The sequence below is a fragment of the Desmodus rotundus genome, chromosome 12 (genome assembly GCF_022682495.2).
Source record: "Desmodus rotundus isolate HL8 chromosome 12, HLdesRot8A.1, whole genome shotgun sequence".
Classification (NCBI taxonomy): domain Eukaryota; kingdom Metazoa; phylum Chordata; class Mammalia; order Chiroptera; family Phyllostomidae; genus Desmodus; species Desmodus rotundus.
This window is the reverse complement of record NC_071398.1, coordinates 53,308,913-53,336,662: the sequence shown is the minus strand read 5'-3', so window position 1 is coordinate 53,336,662 and position 27,750 is coordinate 53,308,913. Positions and strand designations below refer to the sequence as shown.

The window sequence follows — 27,750 nt, the reverse complement described above, 5'->3', positions numbered from 1 at the left end:
GGAAATGACTCTGCCAGCTTCCTCCGCCCCATCCCGCAGGTGCATTTGGTAGCTGCACGTTGGCCCACCTGTTGGCCATCTGTAACAGAAGGTGGGGTTTGAGCGATGCTGACAAGCCACTTCCTGTCACGTGGAGGAGGCACAGCCCTGGCGGGGGGCAGGCAGTGCCTGCAGCCCTCTTCCACTCGGTGAATAAGCTCAGGGCTCGGTGTCACAGCGCAGCCTTTGGAAGGCCCTTTGGTGGTGCCGGCCTGAGTGACCTGAGCCAGGGCCTGTCCCTGAGGACCCTGCTCTGCCCCACAGCCCCTCCCCCACTCTCTTTTCCCTTCCTTACCAGGGCAGGCCTGGAAAAGGGGGAGGGGTTGAGGAGGGAAGTCTTGTCCAGAGTGACTGAACCAAGGAAGGCTTCAAAAGGAAAGGTCGGAAGGTCGAGTAAAAAGCCACTCAGATTTTTGAACAGTGATGTTTCCTATGTGGTTAAAACAAGCCTGGACCGAGCCAGCAGCTTCGTGGGTAGGAGTGTGTGTGTGGGGCCCCTCTAGGCGACAAAGTCAGTGACGTGCTGCCCTTAGCTGCCTGGACAGCGTCCCCCTCCTTCCCCCAAGAAGTTAAAATGAACGTGTTGCCCCTCACACATTTGGGGTAGACGTTGACCTCCCTCCCTGCTCCCCCGCCAGTGAATATTAGGGAGTGGTTCAGGCCTCCGCCTCCCCAGGTAGACGGCGGGAGACCGCCCTTCCCACCCAGGATCCGGGACAAGCGACGTGGAATGGTGCTGCTGGTCACACCTGTGATCGGACCGCAGGGGTCTGTGAGGTCGGAGAGCACTGTGCTGTGTCCATGGTGCTGGGGTCTTGGCTTCACCTCGTCTGTCAGCCCCCGCTAAGCTGTCCCAGGAAGGACCTCCCTGGCTTCCTTTTTCTTTAAAAAGCGTCCTTGACGCGCCTGCTCCTGTCTTCTTGTACATTATTCACGCTGCCTCCTTCCTTCCTGTCCTCTGCCTCCCCGTGGACCAGCCGGCCCGCCTCATTTCTGAAACAGGTAAATCGCCTCGGCCCCTCGGGGCGCTCCATCGTGAACATCATTTGCGTCAACCCTGGGGGGCCTTCCCTTGGCGCCTTTTGGGGGCAGGCTCCGAGCTCACCTCATTTTGCACGATATTTCCGGACTGTTGGCTGTTGAATTCTGTAGATAAGGGTCCGTGTGTTCAGACCGAGCTGTAGGTTCCTTGATTCCTAAGAGGGGCGGGTGAGCTGCTCTTTCAGTTTTAACGTTACTCCTTTTTCACATTGGTGTCAACGCCTTGACATCTTTGCTGGCATAAAGGGTAAAATGAGTCCCTTTTCCTCAGTGGTGCAAAGAGGAGATTATTACAAAAGACACTCAGATCACAGCAGTGGCCGGCCTTCCAGCCGAGGAAAAAGATCTTCAAAACTGCCCTTCACCCTCACGGAAGAGGAGTTGGACGCAGTGAGGCACAGGAAGCCACAGCCAGCAACACATGGTCAGAGCCTCCGACTGCCGCCCCCGCCGCCCCAGGGCTGCGAACTGGCACCAACAAACGCGATCCGAAATCGAGTAACTTCTGTCCTGGGGCTGCGGTGATTCCTACAGCTGATTTTTCCCCCCTAAATGGCAACAGGATGGTCCTTCCCTCTGGGGCAAAAAGTTGACTTTAACCTCTAACGTGAGAATTTCTTAGGATCAAGTTACCTTGGAGTGAGGTGACTTGTCCGTTCAAATTTTGGGACCACGCAGGTTTGTTTTTATGGTGAGGTCGTGGCTCCTCCCTATTCCTTTCTCTCTCTAGTGTTAGGTTTAAACAGACTGGCTCAGAGGTTCTCAGAGTGACCCCCGTTACACCGCTAGAGACCAGTGGGCCAACACCTAGCCTGACACCGCTTTCAGGAAGGACCCACAAAGACCAGAGACACGTGCAGACGTGTTGTGTACACGGTCTTTCTCTGTGTTGCCCCTTTGCAATAAGGACACCCAAGGTCATGTCCACAGTTCTAGGTTTGGGGAAGTTCCATTTGAACTGTCGTATCAGGTGACTGACGTCACTCTATGACCAAGGTGCCCTTGACGCAATGCAGTGCTCCTCCTCCCATAGGCCCCTGCCCTCACTTTATACCACACTCAGGCCGCTCTTCGTGGGGGGAGACAGGGATCAGCCCAAATCTCAGAAAGGCCAGAAACCCGACGTCTGTCTCAGACTTTCGTCATGACCTCTTTGGGTTAAACTTCTCATTACGGGGGGCTGCATCCAATTTCGATGGATGGGATCACACAGGACCATCTTGTATTTGCCTTTTTTTTTGGCCTTGATTTCTTGCGATGCGGCCAGAAACCAAAAAAAGTCCTTTTCACAAGAGCTTTGATGACAGCGATTTTACGTATGATATTTTAACTCTGGTTTGTTAGTGCCAATTCCAAGCCCCGCCTTCGTCCTCGAGAACCGTCTCGCAGTCTGCTTTCGGAATAGTTTTGGGTTAACCAGTAGCCTTTGGCAGAGCGATCCCACTAAAGCGTAGTGTGTTCTCTACCTGTAAATCTCCTAAAAGCGGATTTCTTATTCTCCCCAGTCATGTGCCCAGGACACCCACAGGGACGACTGTTCTCGAAGCACGCTGCCTGTTTTCTCGTGATTATTTTGTTTTCGCGGTGTGGCTCTTTTCATGTGGACTTGACAAAGAACACGCTTGCTTTTACTAGAAGTGTTTGTGACCGCATCTGTTGAATCCCCCGTCGTGTCCCCTCCACCTTCAGTTGCATGCTGTGATGCCGTCATGCGTGCGTCCTGTTGTCTTGAAGAAAAGTGGTTGGTCCTGGTCTCGTGTGCTCTGTGGCGCGCCCTGCCGGCATGGGGCACTTTACTCTGAGATCCCTTTTAGTTTTCACGTGCTTCCTCCATCATCCAGCCCACGGCCAACAAATAACTTGGCCCTGCCGTACAGTCTCTGAGCCAGGGCTCTGCTCCACTTTTTCACCAGATCTGGGCTCTACTTCTCCCATCTGAGTTCTTCAAAAGAAATTCACCATCGGTTGGCATTTTTGGCTCTGGCCAGAAGAGTTAAAACTCAGGGCCGACTACTGAATATTATTTTAAGGTCATCATAATACTTTTCTCCTAGGAAATAAGGATGTCATTGGAGTTTAAAATTGAGAAAAACTCTGATTTTCATATGAATCTCTAATTCTGAGTGTATATGCATGTTTCAGAAGCTTGAAAATTAACATAGATATTTGCATATATGCAAAGCCAAATTGCCTTCAGGAATGATGACAGGTTTCCTATGTGACACTCTCTGGGCCAATCATCACCACTGTAAAGGGGATATGAACATTTATACACAGTAAATCACCTGTTTACTTGCTCAGGTCTCACATAATTCTAACAGTACATGGACTGGCAATAAATACACCGGTGGGCACAGGTATAGGGACATTCCAGCCCTTTAACTTGCAGTGAAGAAGAGTAGGAAAAGATCTGATATTTTTTCTTTACTCTGTATAAAGTCAAGCATTACATTAGGCTGCCTAGGAGAACGTTCTCTGAATTGGTAAAAAGTCTGAATTTCAAAAATATGTTAAGGTAATTTCTAGACTTAAGTTTCAGGCAGACATATCTTATTTAGACCGTCCATTAACTGGGCGCCTGGCCAAACCCACGTCCACACGAGGGTGATCAGTGCCCTTCCTCCGGGCCGCCAGGGGCTGCCGAAGGGCTGGGCACGGGCTTGATAAAGGACGTCCCTCCAGAGCTGGACTCACAGGAAGGCAGGAGAGTGGGAGACAGGGCTGTGGCTTCTGGACGTGACCTGGTATTCATGTGACATCAGCACCAATCTCACGTGCCTCAGTTTCCCCATCCAGGAATGGGGCTAGTCTCGTCATCAGTCACACTCCCAGTTGGGAGAGTTTAACCAATGACAGTGAATCTGTTTACGACGAATTTTCAGAAAGGGTCACCGCCACAGCGAACTGCTTGGACAGCCCTCTAGAAAGAACGTTTCATTATTTGTCTCGGTGGCTATTGGTAGAATTAAAATTGATGCTCTCGTGCCGGCACTGGCCCAGCAGCCAGCCTGGCTGTGAATTTGCTTTTTCTTAGTGTCTGTTGTGCCCCCCTCTCCCCGCCCTGGAGGGCTCTGAGCCCAGGGCCACTTGCACAGGGACCGAGGGACAGCCTGCCTCTTGCAGGGAGGTTCCCATGTTGGATTTCTCTACATGTCACCTCACCCTGCAGCCATGACCCTGGCCCGGGGCCATCTTGGTTTTTATCTGTGACGGTGACATTTTTGACTGTGTGAGCTGCTCCAGGTTTAGAGAGTGCTCTGAGGTCATGTCACATGGCACGAATGGCCCTGGGAGTTCCAGGAAGCCAAGTAACTGGGAAGGACGGAAGCTCTATTCATCTGAGAAGCAGAGCAAGTACGCTGGCTCGGAAGACAAACAAGCAGTGTATAACCATGTTTGTCTCTTCCCTGGAAACTGGGATGTTGGACGTTTATTTCTGAGTCACTTGATTTCAAAAAACAGCTTACTTCGGATTTTAAAATGGAACGAATAAAAGCTTCTGGCACATTTCACTGGTAGTGCTGTTGGGAGGTTAGATCATCGCAGAGTCTTCGAGGAACAGACGCAGACCTTCTCTGCTTCCTCCCGTTTGCACTCAGGAGTTGAGAACGTGCGGGGTCCGTGCCCCACTGTCAGGTCGACTTGGTTCTGGGATAAAGGGCAGCCTGCAGAAAGCGCTTTACCTTTGTCCCAGAACCTGGCTTGTAAACCAGTTTCAAACATTTAATTTTTAACCAATTTATGCTAAAAATATATATATTTATTCATTCCTTCCGTACCCCTGTCAGAATTTGCCCAAAGTGTTGGGTAAAAGAAGTCACATTTAAAAAAAAATTACTCTCGTGATGAGATTTATAGCTTTAGCCTTTTCAGCTTTTGGGGTAATTTCAATTTAATGTAATTAACTAAATATTTAAACTTTTATTGCCAGGGACCAGAATCTGGCTCTGCCAACCATATCGCCAAGAGGAGTTCTTTATTAAGTTTGCATTTTGATTATTAGGCTTCCTGAACTTTCACTCCCTGAAACACTCCTTGGTGGACTAAGCACTTACAGAGCCAGTTCCTGACGAGCTGAGCACTGTAGCCCAATGGTGGAATCAAAGCGATCGGAGGCATCAGCTGAGGCCTGCGGCTCTTCCAGGTCTGTGGTCCTAGAGGGACTGTTTGAACTTGTGAGTGAGGAGGCAGCTGCCCACAGATGTGTGGGTTTATAGTATCAGCTCAAGTGCTGTCTGCACAGCAGGCTGGGTGAGTAACATTGCATCACCAGACCAGCCACTCGGACGAGGCCCCTGCGCCTCCCCGGGTTTAGCGGCTGTGACCCCGGGGAAGAGTGTGGGCTCTGGGGAGAGGGGCGTTTCAGTCCCGACCCCAGTTTCCACGAGCCCTACCTCCAGGGCAGCCATGAGGAGCAGCAATAGTGAGACAGGAGGGCCTGGCGGAACATGTGACAGGCTCAGCTCCAACGATTACGCTCCATCCCAGCCTGGCAGAGTCCCAGGGGACCCTTTGTGTCCCCACAAAATCACAGCGGGCCCCCATGAGGGCAGTTCTCCTACCTGAGGCTGCTTCCGCGGGGACCGCACAGACCGTAGGCAGTTTTCACAAGACTACTCGCCTCGTAGAGCGCAAAACAGGTTTTCTGAGACACGGAAAGGCGTGACAAAGATCGCTGGGGCCTCTCCTGGTCATGTCCCCGAGCAGACAGGGCCAGCCAGAGCTGGTCTGCAGAGCCTGGGAGGGCCCTGCTGCCAGCTGTGTCTGCTGTGGGCTGCCTGCCCGGTGCCTCCGCTGTGCAGGGGCGGCTGTGACAGGTGCGACAGCAGGTCACCTGGCACAGCAGCTTCAGAGTGCACCTGCTCCCCAGCACCCCCTTTGCTTCTCGCCATCCTCGCCGTCTGGGGTCCTCTCCCCCGCGTCCCGACCACAGCCCTGAGAGACTCGCCCCCTCGTGGACTGTGGTTCTGCGTGTTTTCTTGTTTTATGTGCCGCTGTCGTTGCTGGTTTGTCTTTTGTTTCTGTCTGGAGTCTCTGAATGTCTTCAATGGAGTATAATTGCTGCATTGTCTCTGAGAAAGTTCATGCAGATCCCCGGGCCCCCTCCCCGGCCCGGGGTCCTGGTCTCCCAGTGCTGTTTCCTGGTGCGCCAGCGAGCTGACTGCCTTTCCTCCCGGTTCTGTTTCAGTTTCGAGGAGGAGCTGGGGCCAGCAGCCCCCGGAGCCCCTGGAGCAGAAGCCGTGGCCCCCCAGCAAAGACAGCCTTCCTGGCAGCAAGTCCAGCGACTCCGGGGAGGAAGCCGAGAAGGAGTTCATCTTCGTGTGAGGGTCACGCCGCTGGTGGCCCCGCGTGCACCTGGCGCCCGTGGGCCGGCAGGGGAGCCGCATGCAGCTCCCCCTCCTCCCAGGCGCGCTCGTCTGGGTGCTTTTTCCTTTGCCTTTTCCTTCTTTTCTCCTCCTCCTCCTTCTTAAACAGAAACAGTTCCATTTGTTGGTAATCAGAGCACATTTGTTTGGGCTTCTCCAGCCCTGACATTTCATTTGTCCTTCCTATGCCTTCAGCGGGCGTCTGCAAGCATGACTTGCGTCTCCCTGGGGCGGCTGCCGTCGCCCAGCAGGACGCGGGCTGCAGACGGCAGCGCACAGGCGATGGGACACAGGACACACGCTCGCACGAGGACACCGTCCAGGTGACGGGGGTCCTGTCGTAGGTGCCAGTGTAAAACGTGCACTCGAGCCGAGGGAGTGGTTTACCCTCGACATACACAATTGCACATTGTAATTATATTAACAGAGCACACTAATAAATCACTTGTATAAATTATACATGTGAGGTCTTGGGGGTGGTTTTCGCCTTCTCCTGCAGGGAGTATCTTCCTCCCTGAGGTGGATGGGGGGTCCCATCGGCGCCACGGTGAGAATAGGGGGAGGCCGCGGCCATGTCTCCCTGGTGCCCAGACTAATGTACATAGTTGACTGTAATGAGGGCTTACGGATATTGTGTTTTTTGATTTCTTTAACTTCTGTCTGCATATTAGCTTTTAATGTGTGATTTTAAGAGAGAATACTTTGACACCTGTAAAAACATCAAAATACTACCCTTTTTAAGGCATTTCACAAATATTCACTTACATGACAAGCTGAAGCTATTTTATTCATATGTATATTTATATCAATTAAATGATTTTACAAATGGAACTTTGACCTGTGCGGTATTGTTTTTTAGTTAAATTTGGCTTCTGGTGATGAACTTGGTATTTGTGTCCAAAATCCAGAGCAGCTCCAGGCCCCAGGTAAGCACACCAAGTCACACTGAACACGAATGAGTCGCTTGTTCTGTCCCCTGCCCTCACCCTTGGGAAGAAGACGGGATGTGTCCAAAGGCTTATTGTGGGTTTGGTCAGCGCCCGTGCCTCAAATCAAGGGTCACACGTGGGGTGAGAGCAGGAGCTGTGGTGTGTGACGGGGAGCTGCCAGCTGCATGGGCACCTGGGGGAAAGCAGAATCGTGTGGGGGCGCGTGGACAGGACTGTTGCCCCCACCCCACATGTACACACATACACACACTCAGGTGCCACGGACTGGAGACTGAATGGTTTGCTGCCTCTGCGGACGGGCCGTGAGGGTGGCAGACGCAAGGCTGTTTCCTGGAAAAGCAGCTCCTCTGTCATGAATGTCCATGGGAGCTGCCCCCTCTGATGGCCATCACAGAAGAGGACATGGGGACCTCCGCAAGCTAACAGGCCATGGGCCAGATGGGACCCCACTGAGTGTGGCACAGGGTGGTAGCGCCTGCGTGCGTGATGAGAAGGGACTAGTTCTCTCCTCTGCTTGGGAGGTCGCAGAGGAGGTGACATTTGTGTGAGGCCTCGCAGTGACACTGACTGCCCTAGCACAGGCGCTTGGTCTGAACCACAGCCCAACCCATGTGGACCGTGGGGAATGGTGGACAGAGGCAGTGCTGGGGCCCTGTGGGGAGAAAACGGCTCCCAGAGTCCAGAGAGAAACTCCCACATCACATGCGGTGTCCCCCGCGAGGCTGACCCGGAGGGAGTGCGCGTGGGCTCAGCTCTGGGCCGGCGGCCTCTGGTCAGGTGCAAGAAGACAGTTTTCCTCCGTCAAGGTAACCAGCAAGGCGTCTTCGTGCACCTGCAACCGACAAGGTAATGGAAGTGAATGGAGAGAGAGCTGGGTCAAGGACACACTGCCAACTGAATCCCCGCGTGCCTATTCATGTTAGATAAAAAATATTGCCAGAGAGAAAAAAGTCTCTCCCTTTTACATGATAAAAGGGCCTATTCACCAAGGAAAAGTAAGAATTATAAATCAGTTACAAATCACCTAGTAACAGCCTCAAAAGACATAAAATAGACATTTAAATAACTATAAGAAGAAACAAAATCCATCATCAGAATTTTAACATGCCTCTCCATAATTTTTAAATCAAGCAAAGCAAACCAGTAGGGATAAGTCGGTTTGAACAGCATAATGAACAGCACTAGTGAATGAAGAGGCGCTCATTTATCACGTGAAGTGAAGCTGCAGGCAGCACAATCCACCTTTGTGCGTGGCAGAAATGGCTGGAAGACACACACCAATTGTTACCATCCTGTGTCGTCTCTGGGCGGTGAAATTATGGGGGAATCTTTCTCATTTTCTGATCTGTATTATTTAAGTGGTCTTTAGTATTTGTGTGATCATTAAAGAAACAATAAAAGGTATATATTTAAAAAGAGAAATTAGCTCTATTTCCAGGATTTTCTTATGATAAACACTGTCCAATTTCTTTTAGTTGACTTCCTTTGCCCTTTGGAGCCAGTGAGGCATTCAAGCAAGGAAACCGCTTTTAGTTCTAAGGTCTGCTAGAGAGTCCCCCAGGTGTCCCCGCACTTGAACGCTCCATAACTATTGGGGCTGATGCCAAAGGAAGCCTTGTGTACGGCCCCAGCTAGAAATACCATCCCGGCCTGGCAAGAAGCTGTGGATATTGTAACGAACTCAGTGTAATGCGTGCGCCAAGGTTAATCAGCGATGCTTCCAGTTATAGGCCACTGACATTTCTGGTGCAGCTAACCATCAGTTAGGTATGCTAATGAGCAAGTCAGGTCATCACGCAGGAGGAAATGAAATCAGCCAGGATAAGAAGAAAAACAAGCCATTGCTGTCCTTTGTTTCAGCTCTGAGTTGCTAAAACCTAGCAGAGGGACATAAATTCTAATCTCTTTTTTGAAAACGATAAGGTATTAATAAAAAATGATATCAATTCCCTGAAAGTCTGTTTCTTTTCCAGATTGTCCTTCAGAGAAGCCGTATGCAAATAGTCAAGTGAGCAAAGTATAAGCTGCAGTTCTATAAGTCAAAAGGAGGTTTCCGATATCATCCTTAGAGAGATTTTTTAAAATACCACAGGAAAGCACTCGCCCCAGACCATTGAAGTCACAGTCTTGGTGAAAGGGGCCAAGTTCACCCATAAGTTGCATGTGTGTCTCCTGTGGATTGCAGCGCTTTGCGTTTGCTGTGCTCTGAGTTTCCTGGTTGGACAGTGAGGGTCTCAGGTCCTCCCACTCCCAGTCCCCACTCCTGGGTGGGAGAACCTTCCAGGGAGATGGGCCATCGCCAAGATGACTCCCAACTCCTGCTGGCCCCATGTCTTTAAATGCCTTCCTGCTAGCTCTCTTCTTAGTCAAGGTTTGAACGATTTTCTCAAAAAGAAACCTCTATGTGAGAGAAGGCAAGGTCTCTGAACGTGACCTACCTCCTTCCATGATGGGTAGGGGGATGTCACTCTGCCCCTTGCCCCACTTTCCCACACTCTCCACTTCTATGTCATCAGTGTGAAGGGCCCAACTGAACCGCTGCCAACCCTTTAATGGTGTGGGGTGGAGGGGCTTTCTCTCGAAACACAAGTTTGGAAGGTGAGTCAAATGTAAGGGGGTGTTTTCTGTGAGTTTGATAAGTTAAAGGGTGAAGGCCATGGGCCTGGACTCCCCGAGACAGCGGCCCCGCCCAGCTCCTGTGAGTGGGTGAGGGCTGGGTGCAGGGCGGGGCAGACCGAGGGGGCGGGCAGGCTCCAAGCAGCTGTTGCGCTGCTGAGAGCTCCGTGGGGCTTGGGGACTGCTGGGCGACACTGGGGCGCCAACCTCCTCGCCAGCCGCAGACAGGCGCTGAGAGCAAGTCAGAGAGGGAAGGAATCTGGCCTGGGGGTCGGAGTTCTCTGGCTGTTCCCCGCGGTGGTGCCCCTGCTCTGGGTCAGCACCATGGACAGCGGCACCCACGGCCTCACCCCGGGGAGCTGGGACGCCACTGGCTTCTGGCAGGTCTGGCAGCGCTTCGACAACCACGGTGAGTAGAGCAAGCCCCCTGCACGGGCAGGTGTAGACGTGGCCCCGCACCTGTAGGTCTTTCCTTGCAGAAAAAGGGAAGTTGTCTTCCAGCGCTTTTAACGCAGGACACTACGCAGGTTCCCAAAGGTCGGGGTGGGAGGTGGTCTGTGCCCCCTCCCCAATATCTCTCTGTCTCAGTCTGTGTGTGTGTGACAGAACAACCACACATATCATCACAAACGGCATTATTATGTATATTCGAGGCTGGGGGCTCACACGCCCCCCCCAGATGTACTCAATTTTACTGTCACTCTCAAAGGACGGTGAATTTGAGCAACTTTCCAAAAGCCACTGTTCCCACCCCACAAAACAAACTCCCTGAGAATAAAAGGGAACTCCCTAACATCTGCTTCGTCTTTATGAATAATTAACCACAACCAACTCTGCACTGTGTGGTTCTACCCCATGAGCTAGACTCAAAACCCACACGTGTTAAATTTTCCAAGCTTCCCAAATCCTTGCATTAGATCACATTCTAAAACTCATGATTATTTTTGGATTGAAATTGTAGCTTTAAAATGCAGACTTTTAAATGTAACGGAAAAGCCTTTCTCTTCTAAGTGGTCATGTAAGCCCAGCACGAAGCATTGTGTCTAGAATGCGTGCGTGATGCTCAGACCAGGGCTTCCGGAGGTAGATGTTGGCACGTACTTACTAGAATAGCAAAATCCCCAAATCCAGGGGGACTTTGTGAACTGTGAGATTACAAACAAATTTAGGTAAATGTTAAATGCCACATGCTTTTCTGTGTATGTGACTTATTTATGCAAATCTTCTTGTGTTTAGAGAGAGGTTACATAGAAGAGAAGGAGCTGGATGCCTTCTTCCACCAGATGTTGATGAAATTGGGCCCTGAAGTAAGTATTGGTGTCTCGAAGCATTAATTATGTGTCTCGTGGTGACACACCAGGGGCGTCCCAGTCTTACGCTGATTTGCACCCATTAATCCACTCTGGCCTCATTTCTTCCTCGCATGCATGTAATTTCCCCCCATCTCCTAGCAACACAGAGGGACTTAGGCAGGTTTTACAAGAGGTACAGCTGCAGCGTTGGACATGCCGACCGCCGACTTTCCGTGTAACATCTGTCACCCACCCAGCCTGTCATCCGAACAAACGTCTCTTTGGTTCTGTCTCTGCTAATAGAGTTTAACCTGGCGATAAGGTAGCTCGCTCTGTTCAAAAGGTGGAACAGATGTTCAGAGCATTTAGTGCATTTGGTTCTCCTTTGATTGCAAAACACAAGCAACTCATTTAAAATCATTTTTCCTGTTACTCATTTAATTAGCAGAGGTTGCAGATTTCTTAGGGAATGACAAACCAGAAAATAAACCACATCCCCAGAGCCCAGGTATGAACGTAAACCAACCTACCTGTACCCATGTCCTTTGCTGGCGTAACTCTGGCCTGGAGGTGTAGATGGGGTTTTGGAGATTCCTCTGCCAGACAGAGAAAGAACTCAGAGCGACACGGGTGCCTGGTGGGGACCCCACCAGGGACACACGGGAAGGGCTCCAGAGACAATAACCTTTACAAGGAAATGTGCCGATAACTTACCCTCAGATGTAATTGTTCTCATGGAAAATACTGAGGGTGTGGCTCCACATAGGACCCCGGTGAGGGGAACAGGGGCTCCCCACCACTGAGGAGTACTGGGGGCAGGGTTCGCATATGGAGGTGGGAGTGGGGTAGCAGCCAGCTCAGAATGAAATCAGCTGCCAGCCACCTCCAACAGCCGCGCAGACCTCTGGGTCTCTCTGTCTCTGTCTGCCTGCCTTTCATATTCTGTCTGTCTTTTTGTGTAAGTGTCTCACTTCCCTGCCCCTTTCTGACTGTTCCTCAGCTCTGTTTGTCTCAGTCCCTTGTCCCAGCATGCCTGGGCTTCCTCGCCGACTCTCCGTCTCTCATCCCTCCCTCGCCTCTCTCTGATCTCTGACTACTTCTTACCCATCTCCCCGTCTCTCCCCTGCCTCTTTGCTTCTCTTTCTATCTCCAATCTCTCTGTCTCTCCAGGCTCTCTTGTCACTCATGCTCACCCTGCCTTCTATGATCTTCCCTCTGTTTCCCAACTCTCTGCCTCGTCTCTCTTCGCCTTCATTTCCTTCATCAGTTTCTCTGCTTTTTCTTTCCCGTCTCTCCCCGCCTCTGCTCACTGCTGTCAACGCTGAGGCTCACAGCTCCAGGACCCATGGGGCTGATGCCATTTAGTGACACATGACAGGTGTGTTTGAGGAAAACAACAAGATGCCACCCCCCACCCCCCACCCAGCTGAGTGATTTCCATCGTGCATGTTCTGTATGGTGTGCGTGCATGACCATCCACCCAAACACCCCCCCCCCCCCACAGTGCGAGGACCCAGAGGCTTCTCTCTATGCTTGGGGCAGGGTCCTATGTGGAAGGCCAGCTACAGGGGGTGTGGGCACATTAGGACGAGTGGGTTTGTATGATGGACAGTGTCTGGGGTTTGGGATCCGGCCCTGCCGGGGAGGGTCTCCATCTCCATTCCTACATCAGAGCCCGTTTTCCATGTTGGTCAGCTGTCCCCTGCCCTGTGATGACCTTGCGGTCGACCGACAAAGAATGATGTGAAGTGTAGAAATGGTTGTACGGGGCAGGTAGAGGTGGCACATTTGGTAATTCAACAATTACTTTATTACTCTGGTTTCTTCATTAATTGCTTTTCCCTTCTGATTATACTTTCATCAGCAAGTGCAAGGGCGGGTTAAACGAATGAGCCCCAGCAAACTGCTGGCCAGCAGAGCTGGGCTGTTCACCAGGAGGTAGAACGAAGCCCCCGAGGTCTGGGGAGGAGAGTCGTGTGTTCCCCCCACACAGAGTGGAGTCACAACCGAACGTGTATCCACAGTCACGTCCCCACTTCCCGCGCCCGGTCTTGGGGCTGCTCCCTGTTCCCGCTCAGGAGCTCACTTGCTCTAAGTCTCGGGGAGTCCGGACTCTAGTTAGAGGCTGTTTGCTCAAAAACCTCCACTACCGCCCCCTGTTCACCAGCCCAATGGGCCCCTCCCATGGCCGAGTGACCCGCTTTCCGGGAGGGACAAACGTGATGGCCAGGCTGTGTGCTCTGAATAGTTGCCGACCTCGATACCCGCTGGGAATCCCGGGGATTAGAGTGCGGTTCTGCCTGGCCTATCGTAGGAAGTGGTCGTGGGTGAAAATGTGCAGAAGGCGAAGCAACAATTTCGGGCTGCCCACCACATCCCTGAAGATGGCCGCGTTCCGATGGAACAGGTGGGTCTCCTGCCTGGGCTCCCAGCTACAAGTCCCTCTGCAGGAGAGTGGGCCCCTTGCATTTGACGAGGCATTGGAACACTCTGCCTGGCAGCGGGTCAGGATGACGTTCTGGAAGTCGTGCCCGGACCGTTTCCATTGGCTCCGGACCAAAGAGCATGCAGTTCTCCCATCATTTCCTTCAGGGCGGTCAATACGGACCCTGATTTTATAACTGGGGAATCGATAAGCGGAGGCCTTGTGGCCACTGGGTCCCTTGTGGGTTTCTTCGCTGTGTCCTGGTCAGATGCGGCCTCAACATAAGGAAAACGTACCGCCAGTTTTAGCTTTTGTAAAAAGTGAAACGTACCATAAACGAGTGTGAATCTCAGCATCCTCTTTGGGGGAGAGGGGGGAGGGGGGTAGATCCGTCCCTGTAGGTTGCTGAAAGCAGACAGCAGCTGGCGTCTTTGCTCCAACCCAGTCCCCGTTCCCTGAGCTCCTGCCAGAGCTGGGAGCCTGCGGTCACCTGGGGTCTCTCACCCACCTGACCATCCTTCCTTCTGGTTGCACGTACCATCCAGAAAGGATTTCTGCATGTAGGTCCGTCATCCTCACAGTGGCCATCAAGCATGGAGTGGAGCACTGTCCCTCTTTCCCCAGCAAGGAGGCCGAGTTACTGTGTCTTCTCAGCATCCTGGGCAGCACTGCGGGGGGTGCACGTGCTGAGACCCAGGCCTGCTCCCTGTGGCGTGTGCCACCGGCTGCCCCGGGGGCTCTGGCCGAGTCCCTGATGGCTATGTCTCCCGCTTGGTTAGCTGGCCAGCATGTTCTTGTCCGAGGATGAAAAATTCCTTCTGCTCTTCCGGCGGGAAAGCCCCCTGGACAGCAGCGTGGAGTTTATGCGGGTGAGTGCGCAGCGTGGGGGACGAAGGGCGGGAGAGGCCGGGATCCCAGCCGCCCGCTCTGCTGGGGCTGCCCTGCCCCCCTACTGCCCACACGGGATAGGACCAGGTGAGGAGGCCCTCGTTGGGGGGCCAGGATGTTTGCCCTGAACCCCTGTGTGCTCCCTCGGAGCGCTGGCCTGGGCGGCTCCAGAGCTGAACAACAACTTCAGCCTGGACAAGAGGACGGTGTTGGGTCAGGGAGTAGACGGGTCACCTGCAGCTGCGCCTCTGGGGAGCTCCAGGTGAGCTGCCTTTCCAGGATGCTGCCTTTCCAGGATGCTGCCTAATGGCCAGACTCTGTGAAACTCCTTATCTGTAACTGTTGACAACTAGTTCTAGTTTTGAAGGCCCTGGTCCATTTCTTGTGAGTTCTCCCCGAACGATCGTTGTCACCAAAGAAAACCCAGCACCCTACGCAGAGTCTCACGTGCACCCAGCTCAGGATGGTTTTCTGAGCTGAGCCACAATGGACAGCAGCAAAGTCAACCCCCCGAATTACAGGGGGGCAGTGGGTCACGGCTTCTGTGTATTTCAGATTTGGCGCAAGTACGATGCAGACAGCAGCGGCTTCATTTCGGCTGCTGAGCTCCAGGTGAGTGACGCAGGCCTGGCGCCATGAGGGGTGGGCCTGCTCCCTGGGAGGAGCCTGACGTGTGTGTTATGAGTTCGATTCCCGTGTACCCACAAAGCAGGGTCTGAGCCTGTCACCTTACATGTAATGTATTCCAGTTTAGAAGGTTTAGAAAGTGCTGGCAACATCGCTCCCTGTGGGGAAGAGACATAGCTCAGGGTGTTTGACCCTGTTTTCACGCCTGGCGCTATTTTCTGGGTCCCCTGAACTTGCCTCCAGGGACAGCCCCCATTCTTGGAGTGATGCTTTGTGGAAAGCCTTTTATGTCCTTTGGAAAACAAACCGGACCTAACCCTTCCCACAAGGCCTCTGAGGTCTCTGCGGATTCGCGGCTCACTGTGGGAAATGTGGCTCTTGTCTCTGTGTCACAGGACTTCCTCCGCGACCTCTTCCTCCACCAGAAGAAGGCAGTGTCCGAGGGGAAGCTGGCAGAATACACAGAGACCATGGTGAGTGGCAGGGCAGGTCCCAGAGATGGTGGGGCAGGCCCGGCATGCGTGGGCAGGAGGCATCTGCGGACCGAGAGCCTGAGAAAGTTCTGGAAGATGTTGGCTGAAGTGCAACCACTTTGGCCTGTGACTTGGGGCGTGTGAACCTAAACATAACAGGCCTTCCAAAGGGAGTGGCAGCGAGCATTTATTGGAGATCAGTAAGAACAGCCATTTGGATGTACTGATTCTGGCAGGAGCTGAATGGTGTTGCGATGCAGGGACACAGGCGAGGGGCGTTTGTGAGAAGGGAAGGGGACGATGATGTTTGGGGAAGGAAGATGTCGCTATGGGCGTTGATAAGCTGACACAGTGACGTTTCTTCGGAGCAGTGTCTCTCTTTTTTTTAAAAATATATTTATTGATTATGCTATTACAGTTGTCCTATTTCCCCCCCACACTCCACTCCATCCTGCCCACCCCCCTCCCTCCCACATTCCCCCCCCATAGTTCATGTCCATGGGTCATACTTATAAGTTCTTTGGCTTCTACATTTCCTACACTATTTTTACCCTCCCCCTGTCTATTTTCCACCTATCATCTATGCTACTTATTCTCTGTACCTTTACCCCCCTCTCCCCCTCCCACTCCCTTATTGACAACCCTCATGTTCTAGTTGTTTGCCTAGTTTGCTCTCGTTTTTGTTTTATGTGTGGTCGTTAATAACTGTGAGTTTGCTGTCATTTTTACTGTTCCTATTTTTGATCTTCTTTTTCTTAGGTAACTCCCTTTAACATTTCATATAATAAGGGCTTGGTGATGATGAACTTCTTTAACTTGACCTTATCTGAGAAGCACTTTATCTTCCCTTCCATTCTAAATGATAGCTTTGCTGGATACAGTAATCTTGGATGTAGGTCCTTGCATTTAATCTTGGGTAATGTAATTATGATGTGCCTTGGCGTGTTCCTCCTTGGGTCCAGCTTCTTTGGGACTCTCTGAGCTTCCTGGACTTCCCGGAAGTCTATTTCCTTTGCCAGATCGGGGAAGTTCTCCATTATTTGTTCAAATAAGTTTTCAATTTTTTGTTCTTCCTCTTCTCCTTCTGGCACCCCTATAATTCGGATGTTGGAACGTTTCAAGGTGTCCTGGAGGTTCCTAAGCCTCTCCTCATTTTTCCAAGTTCTTGTTTCTTCATTCTTTTCTGGTTGGATGTTTGTTTCTTCCTTCTGGTCCATACCATTGATTTGAGTCCCAGTTTCCTTCTCATCACTATGGGTTCCCTGTACATTTTCCTTTGTTTCTCTTAGCATAGGCTTCATTTTTTCATCTGTTTTTCGAACAGATTCAACCAAGTCTGTGAGCATATTGATAACCAGTGCTTTGAACTGTGCATCCGATAGGTTGGCTATCTCTTCCTCGCTTAGTTGTATTTTTTCTGGAGCTTTGAAGTGTTCTGTCATTTGGGCCATTTTTTTTTTTTTTTTTTTGTCTTGGCGAGTCTGTTACTTTAAGGGGTGGAGCCTTAGGTGTTCCCTGGGGCGGGGTAACGCTGGTCGCTGCGCAGTGATGCTGTACGTGGGGGAGGGGCCGAGAGGGAGCAATGGCGCCCGCCTCACTCTCCTCGGGATTTCAATCTTTCACTCCGATACCCACAATCAAACTGGGCCACTCTGGTGCTGGTTCCCGAGTAAGTGGGCCTGTGCACACTCTAGGCCCCTGTGGGTCTCTCCAGCGACCTCTCCTGTGAGGCTGGGAGTCTCTCCTGCTGCCGCCCCAACCCCCAGGGGTGCTTTCAATCAGAGGTTTGAGGCTTTATTTCCCCAAGCTGGAGCCCCGGGTTGCGCGGTCTGCTTCGCTGCCCGCCGTTCGTCCGGTTTATCTGTGGGCGAATGTGGTGCCGCAGGGTGCTACCCGCCACTCTGCCTGCCCCACTCTCCGCCACTCTTGAGTCCGGCCCTCTGGGTTTATCTGTGCAAATGTGGGGCCGCAGGGTCTGCTAGTGCTCGGACTGCCTGCGCCATTTGTCCCACACTCCGCCAGTCTCAGTCCCGCCACAGCCACGCGAGTCCTCTCCACCCCGGGGCCCATCTCCGCCCCTCCTACCAGTCTGGATGAATGTTTATTTTCTATTTTCTTGGTGTTGGTCCCCCTTGCTGTTCAATTCTCTGTCAGTTCTGGTTGTGCGAGGAGGCGCAGTGTGTCTACCTACGCCGCCATCATTGGTTCCTCCCGGAGCAGTGTCTCTAACTTGCGGTCCAGCAGTCCCCGTGCCTGCGCTCCTGTTATCTTCGCCAACAGTTCTGAGGGCCCAGCGCCGCCTGCCCAGGCGTCCAGTTTAGACAAACACAGGGTCGGAAGGGCCAGCAGTGAAGCCCTTCACGGACTTGCCAAGTGAATTCCCGTTGCAGCTGTTCCTCACAGCCGCCTCTCCTCCTGTGTTCCAGATGAGGATCTTTGACAAAAACAAAGACGGCCGGTTGGATCTCAACGACCTGGCCAGGTGAGTGGCTCCGAGGCAGTGTCACACCTGCTGAAACAGCTTGCAGGGGTTTCCTGATGGCACCTGCTTCCCGTGGGGAGGCGGAGATCAGGTCTCACCCGAAGTCCTCGAGAATAGGTGAAGCTTCCGGGGAGACAGCGGAAGCCCTTCTGCTGTGCACACTGAGGGCAGTGAGTGACCACACTGCCCCGAATCCCGCTCAGTGACTCTGGTAACGCAGGACAGCCAGGTGACCACCGGGGACACCTGGCCGGACCCTAGCTGCACTCTGGTCTGCGGACAGTGTGACCGCCATGGGCACCAAGTGCTGGGCCAGACGTGGAGGAGGAGAGGGTGTCAGCACAGGTGGCCAGTGTCTGTGAGTCCGGCACTAGGACACAGGGTGGGGGTGGCGGGTCAGCAGGTGTCGTGGAGGCTACCTGGTCCCCAGTCGACCTGTGGTCATCAGCAAACAGGAAACAGATTCTGAGCGGATGCACAGAGCTGCAATCATGGGGTCTGGGGTGCATGGGCACGAGACCCTCTTGGGGACTGTCTGTAGCCCCGGGTCCTTAGGGCCAGCCCGGGCGGCATTTGTCTGCTGGACCATGAGTCGGGCTGGTGGTCAGAAGCAGACAGAGCTGGGAGAGAGTTTTCAGTGAGTGCCTCGACATGGGGTCTCCTTGGGGGCCATAAGTGAGGTCAGGTCGGGTCAGTTCTCTGGGAATCTGGCTCTACCAGAGCTGCGCCCTGTTTTTCCACCACAGCAGCTGCCGTCCTGCTGGTCCCCCGGGGGGAGGGATCCTGGTTTTCAAAAAGCTGGTGATGGTGGAGACATAAGCAAGTTCACAGGCCACAAAGCCCTCTGTTCCTACCGAGATGTCCTCATTTGTCCCAAATAAGCATTCCTTAGATTTCTTCAAGCCTTTTATCAATTTCCGAAGTTTAAAAAAGAAGTTATTCTGACAATTGTTTTTGCCAGTTTTCTTGTTGCTGTTATGGAGGAGAGAATTTTCCTAATCCGTTTCTGTGCCGTTTTCTACCAAGACAAAGTTTTAAACATCTCCCTAGGATTACTGCTAGTCTCTGTGAAATTCTTTCCCAATTAATTAATTTATTTGTTTGTATAGTTTGTACATTCTTATTTTTCAAGCACCTACCCTACTCTGCAGAATAATCTGGAAACTCCTGCCCGTTCCTCACCTCAGCGTTGACTTTGCTTGCACGGAAAGTTGACAGGCCCTCATGCCGATTTATTTATCCTTTTCCATTTAGGATTCTGGCTCTTCAGGAGAACTTTCTTCTCCAGTTTAAGATGGATGTGAGTAGTGACGTTTCTCCGGGTGGGTTCACGGCACGCGTGTTTCTGGGCAGATCTGCGGGGGAGGGCGAGAAGAAGGCATGGGTTCGTCTTGCCTTTCACTTGTGGGGAGGCTGGAGGCTCAGAGGTAGAACCCAGGGGTTGAAGGTCACGACCGTAGCGTGTTCCCAGTTGGCTCCAGCCTGAAAAAGGTGCGACTCCAGCTCCACACTGTCGGAGTGACTGACAGCTGACTTCTCCACACACAGGCCTGTTCCACCGAGGAAAGGAGGAGGGACTTTGAGAAAATCTTTGCTCACTATGATGTTGTAAGTGCGCCCCTCATATTGTGGCCATCTCTGTGGGGGGGCCACCCTGCCCACGGACCCCACACTGATAGTATGTCAGGGTGCCCCCAGCTTCTCTGTGTAACTTCTGAGAATGAAGGGAAAATGGACAAAGGAATATTTATCATTGAGAAAGCAATAAAATCAGTGGGGTTTTTTTGCTCTCCTTGGATCCAAACTGGGAAAGGATTCTCTTCTTGCTCTCTATGGAACTTAGTGAACTCGAAAACAAAAGCAAAAATCAAATAAAAAAGTTCATTGAACCCAAGGAAAGAGAGGCAAAGTCAGGCCTATTTGATGTAAAAACTACTTCTCTTATAGGGTTAACTATTTGGCCTTCTGCAGGTAGGGCAATAATCGTTCTAGAGCGCAGAGCATGGCATCGAGGTTGACTTTCTTGGGGACGAGGTGCAGTCATACGAGGAGGGAGGGAAACAAGGAAAAAGTGGGGGAAGGTCAAGGAGAGGCTGACTGGGAACTGCCCAGACCAGGTACCTGTGAGTTGTGTTCTGGGCAGAAGAGAGGCACCTGGAGAAGGCAGCGCAGCGAAGGGTTTGTGTGTTGCTTCTGGGAGCCGTTCCCTCGGTTTGGGTCACGGGCTTATTGGTCACGTGACCCCAGACAGGCCCCTTGCCTTCCAGCACCTCATTTCCCTGCTGGGTAGAATAGGGTGCTGAGGCTCATAACACCTGCCTCACGGCTTGTGACGAGGGTGCCGTGAGCCGTGTCTGGGAGGCTGTCCCCGAAGTGCCCGGCGTGTGCCAGGTGCCAGGTTAGCGTGTGGTAGACACTCTGAGAAACAGGTTTTTAAGTCGCATTAAAGATTCTGATGAAGAAACTTTGAAGGGAACAGATGAGTTGTCATAACTGAACTTTAGAGAAGAAACTGAAATATTTTAACATGTATTATATTTTATAGACATTCTCATAAAGTGGGTGGAAAAAATAAAAGTCTTACATACAGGCCAAATAATAATTCTGATATGCTCACTTAATCTATTAGTTTCTGTTGGTTTAAAATATGTATTTTCCTAATGGTCGAATCGTTGGTAAATCATAGAGCAAACTAAAATAATGCCAGCCTACCTTTCAAAGGACTAATGTGACGTACGATTAATGCTTGTGAACCGAAGCCTATTTGGGAAGCTGGTCAAGGCAGCGTATGTCGTGTTAGTGGATTTCCGAGAGCCAAGGAGCTGCTGCTTCCCATTTGGTGACCTGGGGCGGGGGGCAGGGGTGGCGTTATTTACAATGAATTCTTTTAAGTTACGGGGGCCACTCCCACCCCAGGCAGAGAACATAAGTTGGAGTGTGCCACTTCTGAGCCTCTGTGTGGTCACCAAAGAATCCTGATTTGGTCAAGTTGCCTAATTTGCTTGTCTAAGTTACTTCGACGTAGGGAGGTGCCGTGGGGCTGATGGGAAGTTTTATCTTTCAGAGCCAGACCGGAGCCCTGGAAGGCCCCGAGGTGGACGGGTTTGTGAAGGACATGATGGAGCTTGTGCAGGTGACCTCTTGGGCCCGCAGACCATCAGGCGCCGGGGCTGCCGTTTTGGTCGATTCTACTGTATACTCTCGGGGCTCAGGGTTGAGGATTAATGCTGGACGGAAAGTCTAGGCAGGTAGCCTGTTTAACAGCCTCGAGTCCCCAGGACCCCATGGTCTCCTTCTCTCTTAAGGTCGTTGATAGTGTCAGTACGTGAAGCCCCCGGGGAGCTTCCTGTCACCACCGTTGAGGTCGCCTGTGTCACCCACGGAGCACATGCCACTGCACAGACGTCTGCCTTAGTGTTTGATGCAGAGTCTTTCCCCCTTGGACTTCGTTATTAAAATCACAAACACTTTAAATTTCATGGAATAAATCCCATACTTGGGATTTCAATTATTATTATTTTTATTTTCCTGAGGAGCTGCTTCAACAGCCACGATAAGAGCCCGAAATGCCCCTCTGGGCATTGACGTGGCTGGGACGATGGGCCTTGGGTGATAGCTGCCTCATGCTGAGCGGTGAGGACAACCGCCCCGGAGGCCCTGCGAACGGTGTGCACCAGCTGGCTGACCCTGTTTGGCCAATACTTTCCACACACCACCCCCCGCTCCCGCCACTTTTCTAGGGGACAGCGGAGCCACTGCATTTAGGAATCTCCTATCCTCAGGAATTTTTTGAGGTTGAATGGTTTTGTCCTGATTGGTCCAGGTGGTAAGAAGTTAAAGTAGCCATCCATCATTCACTGTGTTCCGATCCCAGCCCTGTCTGAGCATCTGGTTAAAACTGCGGAGTTTTGCTCCAGAATATTTGCCAGAGGCCAATGTTTGCATAAATCTGTAGGAGGGTCACACCCATGGTGAAGCAGGCCCAGGCACGATGTTTTCTGATGTCTGATTGGGGTGACAGAGGTGTCTGCTTGGATATCTCACTCTTGCTGCTCCCATCCCGATGGGTCCCTTGCTCTGCTCAGCGCCCCTCATGGGTCTGACTGTCCCGGGCATTTGCATGGCCGGGGAGCAGATGGGGTTGGCAGCACTTTACACCAATGGCTGAAGGAAAGTCCCATTTTGCATCTCGTCCATTTGGTGCCTGAAAGGCTTCTGCGACGGGACAGGAGCACATCACTGGGGCGCTGACAGCGCAGCAGAAGGCATGCCAAGCTGGAGTTTTCCTTTGCTTTCCACAGCACACGTGGGAGGCTGAGCCTGTTTTCCCGAGCCGCTCGGGCTCCTGCGTGCAGGGAGGCTGGGCCGCCCATCACCCACTTGCCCAGCCCTGGGGCTGCACAGCTCCCAGACCTAACACTGTCCCCACCCCTCCACTTCTGCCACATTTTGGAGCAAAGAAGGCACCTGTCAGTTCAGGTGCTGCCAGTTTGAGACGGCTGGATTTGGAGGCTGGTGAGACCTCAGTAGGTGGACAGAGCGGCAGAGGCGCTGATTGGTTGAGCTAAAACACCTGTGCGCTGTAGCTGACGGACGTCCCCCATGCTGTCAGTTTGCAGGATGTAGTCAAGGGGCGGCCATGGGGTAAAACTGACATTTTTTGGCTTCATAAAGGAGAGTTATCTCCTGTGACTTTTTTCTTTATTTGTATCTTATAAGAAAGGGCCACAGGACAAACCAGCAAACCAATGTCTGGAATTTATTTGAAAAGCAGCTCTCAGAGCAAGCCAAGGGCCATGGCGTGGGTGGGGGGCGGGGATGGGGTGCTGGCTCGGGGTCTGGGCGTTTAGGCCTGGCGGGGACCCTGGCGCTGGCAACGGTAACCCCGGACACAGCTTGTTTCACAGCCTTTCATTGGGGTGCAAACACGCACGGCCCCGTGCTGGACTGGCATTACCAAGATTATGGGCTCTCCAGGACACCCCCTCATCTCAACTCAGGAAGTCGGCGCCCAAGGCTGTCTCCCATCTTGTGACAAGACAGCAAGTCCCTGAGGGAGCAGACACAATAATTTCTGCACAAGGTTTTGTATGCACCTGCGGGGAGACAGTGAGAGACAGAAACACAGGAATCTGCAGCTTGAATTAGGAAGTGGAAGGAAGACATTCAATGCCCAGCACCCACTGAGGAGAAGTGGAAACGTGAACGTGACGCTGGAGGCTAAGAAAGTGGGACGTTGGCCTGGAGGTGACCAGCCCCTGGCCCTGGGCTCCCAGAGTCATTCCTCCTGCTCAGTGCCCCACCCTCTTGTCCCTGTCATTGACAAGAAGACGGCTGGCCAGAGGGGACAACTCTCAGCCTAAAGGGTCGACTCTAACATACGTCCCTCCAAAGAGCCCCTGGCCCTTAGCCCACAGGATATTGTTTATTTTTTAATTGTAAAAATGACACACACGTTATAGAGAAATTTAAAAGTAGAGAAGAGAAAAAGAACCAGGAACATAACCTCTACCCTCCAGCAGACCGCGTGCTGAACGAGTTCCTTTCGGTGTGACTTTCACGCGCCGTCGAGATTGCACTGCACCTGCGTTCCCAGGGCAGCTGCGGCCCTAGGGGCCGTGTGGCAGTTCACCTGTGGTTCTCAGTCATAAGGTCGCGGAACTTCCCCTCCTGCTAGCCATCTAGAGCAATTCCCAGGTCCGTGATGCAGCCTCACACCGTCATGCACACCTTTGCGCGCAGTTTTCTGTGGGTGCAGACTTCCCTGTGGAGGGTCTGCCCTCATTCCAACGCCTGGTGCCCTCTGTTGGATTTAGCGGACTTTTGAACAAAGAGCGGAGTGGGGGTCCTGCGTCCTCCCTCAGTGTCCTTCCCCAGCCCCTCCCGCCCCTCCCGCCCCTCCCCACCCTCCACAGAAAGCCCTCCAAGTCCCTTTTGACCCCGGCTTGTCCATCGAAGAGAAAGCAGCCTGGTGTGTGCATCTGTTCTCACAATGGCGTTAGTGGCTTCCTGTGCTGCCACCCTTGGGTGATAAGCAACTGTTAAGAAGAGTCATGAGTAGCAGGAGGCGGCTAAGTGACCCAGATCCCAGAAGCACATTGTGCTGTGGGACCAGGTGACGGGAAGACTGTGGGAAGACAGTCAAGGCTCTTCCTGGAGCTCCTCTTGTTCCTGCTCGTCACCTGTATGCGCTTCAGTCCCGGTGATGTCTCATCAGGCACTTCTGTTTGCCTAGACAACCAGCCCTGCAAGAGCCCTGACCTACCTACCCCTGCTCGCTGGAGAGGGCGGGTGTAGATGGGGACTTCCGGCAGGATGGAGGGTCACTGCCTCTTCTAGACAAGTGGAGGCTGGTGGGCAGGGACCTGGCTGAAGTCTTAGGCATGAGGTCTTGGCCTCTTCCTGTCTGTCACCTTGGTGATTTCAGACAGGGCGTGGCCAATACCTAGCAACATGGAGACAGAGAACTTTCCCTAGTTTGGCACAGCTGGAGAATGAGGTTCTGGTTAATTAAATATTCTGATGGGTAGAGTTAGTCCAGGCAGGTTCCAATAAAGGGCACGTGCCACCATCAAAGCTGTAATTCTGTCTCTGGGGGTCCGAGGGGGCACAGGGCCTCGGTGTTGCAGGGAGGACCCAGGGCCTGAGATGTGGGCACGCCGGTGGGGAGAGGGCTTGGATGCCAGCATTGTAATGGTGGGCGAGCTGGGATGTGCAGGAAGGGGGACGTGACAAGGGCACGAAGAAGACGCTTTCTGCCCTGTGAGACTGACCAAGCCTGTTTCCAGGGTGCGAGGGCGCGGGTGAGCATTTTTCAGCCCATTATCCCAGAACCCCACCTCACGCTGTCCCACGGGGTGGATGAGGAAAAGGGCATTTTTACGGAAAGGCTGTGATGATGCAGTGTCGTGACGCAGACACGCGCTCTGGGGCCAGCTGGCGTGCCTGAGTTTGTGTCCTGGCTCTGCTAAGGACCTGCTCACTGAGATGGACCTCGTCCCGGAAACGCCCCCTTGGAATAAATTGGATGTCCCTTAACGTAATGACGTAATGTTTCGAGTTGTCACTCATTACAGCCCCGTTGAGACTAGAGGCATAGGAACCTCCCGCAGGGACATAATAAAATGTCTTCTGTCATCAGTGGAGCAGGACAGAGCTTGTGGCCGTCACCCTCTGCTCCAAGGTAAAATATCGTTAGTAAAGTTGCTGAAAAGTCAGGCTTTCTGGAAGGACTGCAGAGCAGTGATGTGGGGAGAGGTGTTCTTTGGACTGAAGAGACGCCTGGGAAATGAACTTGGCCTTTGGCTGCAATGGTGGGATGAGGAGGTGGCCTTGCTCGGGGTGGCCTGGCTCCAGGGAGGCCTCTCAGCTTTGGTGCCCCCCAGGCTTGTGAACGGGAGGGACCGGGGGTGTTGAAGGGCTGCTGTGGTCTTGCCTGCTGACTTGTTATTTCTGTCGTCCCCAGCCCAGCATCCGCGGGGTAGACCTGGATAAGTTCCGGGAGATTCTTTTACGTCACTGTGATGTGAACAAGGACGGGAAGATTCAGAAGTCTGAGCTGGCTTTGTGTCTTGGGCTAAAAACCAACCCATGATCTGCAGCTGTGTGGCCCTTTGTGCTTTGCGTGTCTCTGGGCTTCCGCTGGTCAAACTGTATCTGTGCTTTGCTGTTTTGGACACGTGAGCAAACTCTATTAGCAGGTGGTGTCGCATTTGCTATAAGGGACCCTGGACCCCACTTTCGAATGACCTGGTGTTTTCCAGCCTCACCAAAGGCCCCCATGCAGGGTTTGTAATCTTTTCCCTTGACCTCGGGCTTTCCTGCTCCCCCCAAACCTCAGAGAACCTGCTGGTCCTCCTGCAGTGACCGGGGGGTGGGGGTGGGCAGCTGAGCCCCGCTGTGATCTGTGTGCTTCTGCGCATCTCTGCTGAGTCTGCACGCCGTGTGTCCTGTGTCGTCTGCAAGTAGATTTTCACCTGGAAATAAACCTGCAGCTGCAAACAAAGATACACTGGTGGCTGTTTTTGCAGCGTGACCTTCAAAATGTTCTACCTGATGGTTGGACAATGAACTATCTCTCTAACTCGGGGTGGGGGGAGATGAGAGGGAGGGCACGGTCCTCACAGAATCCAGTTCTCCTTCCCAGTTCTCAGGTGCCCCAAGAGTGTGGTAAAGGGGAGACTTTACCCAGGCCAACTGCTTACAAAACCAGGAGACACAGCTCCCTAGTGCCGCACTCCCCTCCCCACCTCCCAGGAATACACTGTGTTTCTCCTGGTTTATCCTGCCACAGCATTAGCTGTGTGATTTAACTTATCCAAACTGCGTGCAAAGCAGGAACAATGGAAAGAATGAGCGTGCAGGTTGCTGGACATTTTAGAGTATGCGTTTAGAAACAACCTCATTTCTTACTGCTTTGAGAAGCTTTGTCTCCGGTTCAAGGCATTCTGACATCTGTGATTGGTTGAAAGAATAATTTTGGAGAATTCTGGCCTTCGCAGCCCTCCAAAGTGACCAGCGGCATCTGTGAGCCCGACACTCTTGAGTTCCCCATTGTCCTGCTGGGTGGCACTGTCTTGAGATTGGCATTTTCACGTTAAATAACAGGCAGCTGTATTTTGTATGCGAAAATAGAGTGACCACTTTCTCCCAGACACGGAAACACAAATGTGCATGCAGATGGTAGAAGAATTGAGAGAACCTTGTTGGTCACGTGGTCAGGGCAGAGGGAACGGTTTGTGTGGAAATCCTCTCTCCGCACACACTCTTTGGGTCTCGGTTATAAATAGGAGCCGTTCTGAGTCAGCACCGGCCACCCCACGCACGGCGCCAGTCACCGGCAGGCAAGCGGTAACGTGGCAACGATGGTGCGGAGTGGCGGCCTGAGAGCCACTCAGCTGTGGGGCGGGGCCGCAGCTTTTGTGAACTTCCCGATTGGAAGATTGGAACAGGCAGCGCGCATTCGCGCTGGGTGAGCAAGGCTGCGGTAGCCGGCAGCCTGCAATTCGACCAGCAGGCGGTCGCCCGGGGCTGGCAGGCCCCGCCCACGTGCTCTGCGGTTGGTGGTGAGTTTGAACAAATGGAGATTCTCAGAAGGAAAGCCTTTGGGTCCAGAGCGCATGCGTGAACAAAGCACCGTAGCTGCTGCTTTGCGTTCTCCGGGCAGGGGTGCGCGTCTCCGCCCTTTCCAAGCTGCGGTCTCCTGAGGAACCGGACCAGCCGCCCCTCTGTGATTTCGACTTTGGGCACCCCCGAGTCCGTTCAGCCCAAGTCACTCATTTTGCCAGTCCCTCGAACATGTTCTTAATATTTTCCTTTTCACTGTTTTGGGACCCTCCCCCCGCACACACAAACATGAGATTATATCTAGTTGTTCTTGACAAGAAAACTTTTTCTCCACATTTTCCCTAATATGTTTATACCTTACCTGGACACATAGAGTGGCCTTCTGGAGGTCCATCCTAATATCCGAAGACCAGGTGACTTTCTCAAGGCACGGGTGTCTGCTTCTGTGCCCAGACCACGGGGTCCCCCCCACCCCCCACCCTCTC

The 27,750-nt window shown here is 52.6% G+C and overlaps 2 protein-coding genes across 2 annotated transcripts in view; both read left to right on the top strand.

Annotated features, from left to right (window-relative positions):
- The window catches only part of CARMIL1 (capping protein regulator and myosin 1 linker 1), a 146,835-nt gene extending 139,564 nt beyond the window's left edge, over positions 1 to 7,271 (top strand). Inside the window, exon 38 of the mRNA XM_071219951.1 lies at positions 6,269 to 7,271. Within this exon, the coding sequence (XP_071076052.1) occupies positions 6,269 to 6,405 (137 nt within the window). The 3' untranslated portion in view covers positions 6,406 to 7,271. The remainder of the gene's footprint in view (positions 1 to 6,268) is intronic.
- A 2,923-nt stretch (positions 7,272 to 10,194) lies between these two features.
- SCGN (secretagogin, EF-hand calcium binding protein) lies at positions 10,195 to 26,186 on the top strand. Its single transcript, XM_024569980.3, has 11 exons — positions 10,195 to 10,421; positions 11,249 to 11,319; positions 13,619 to 13,711; positions 14,509 to 14,598; positions 15,173 to 15,229; positions 15,640 to 15,717; positions 18,144 to 18,199; positions 19,454 to 19,499; positions 19,748 to 19,807; positions 21,264 to 21,332; positions 25,665 to 26,186. Exons 1-11 carry the CDS (start codon positions 10,337 to 10,339, stop codon positions 25,791 to 25,793), a joined length of 834 nt encoding a protein of 277 aa, XP_024425748.2. The 5' UTR covers positions 10,195 to 10,336; the 3' UTR covers positions 25,794 to 26,186.
- The last annotated feature ends 1,564 nt before the right edge of the window (positions 26,187 to 27,750 follow it).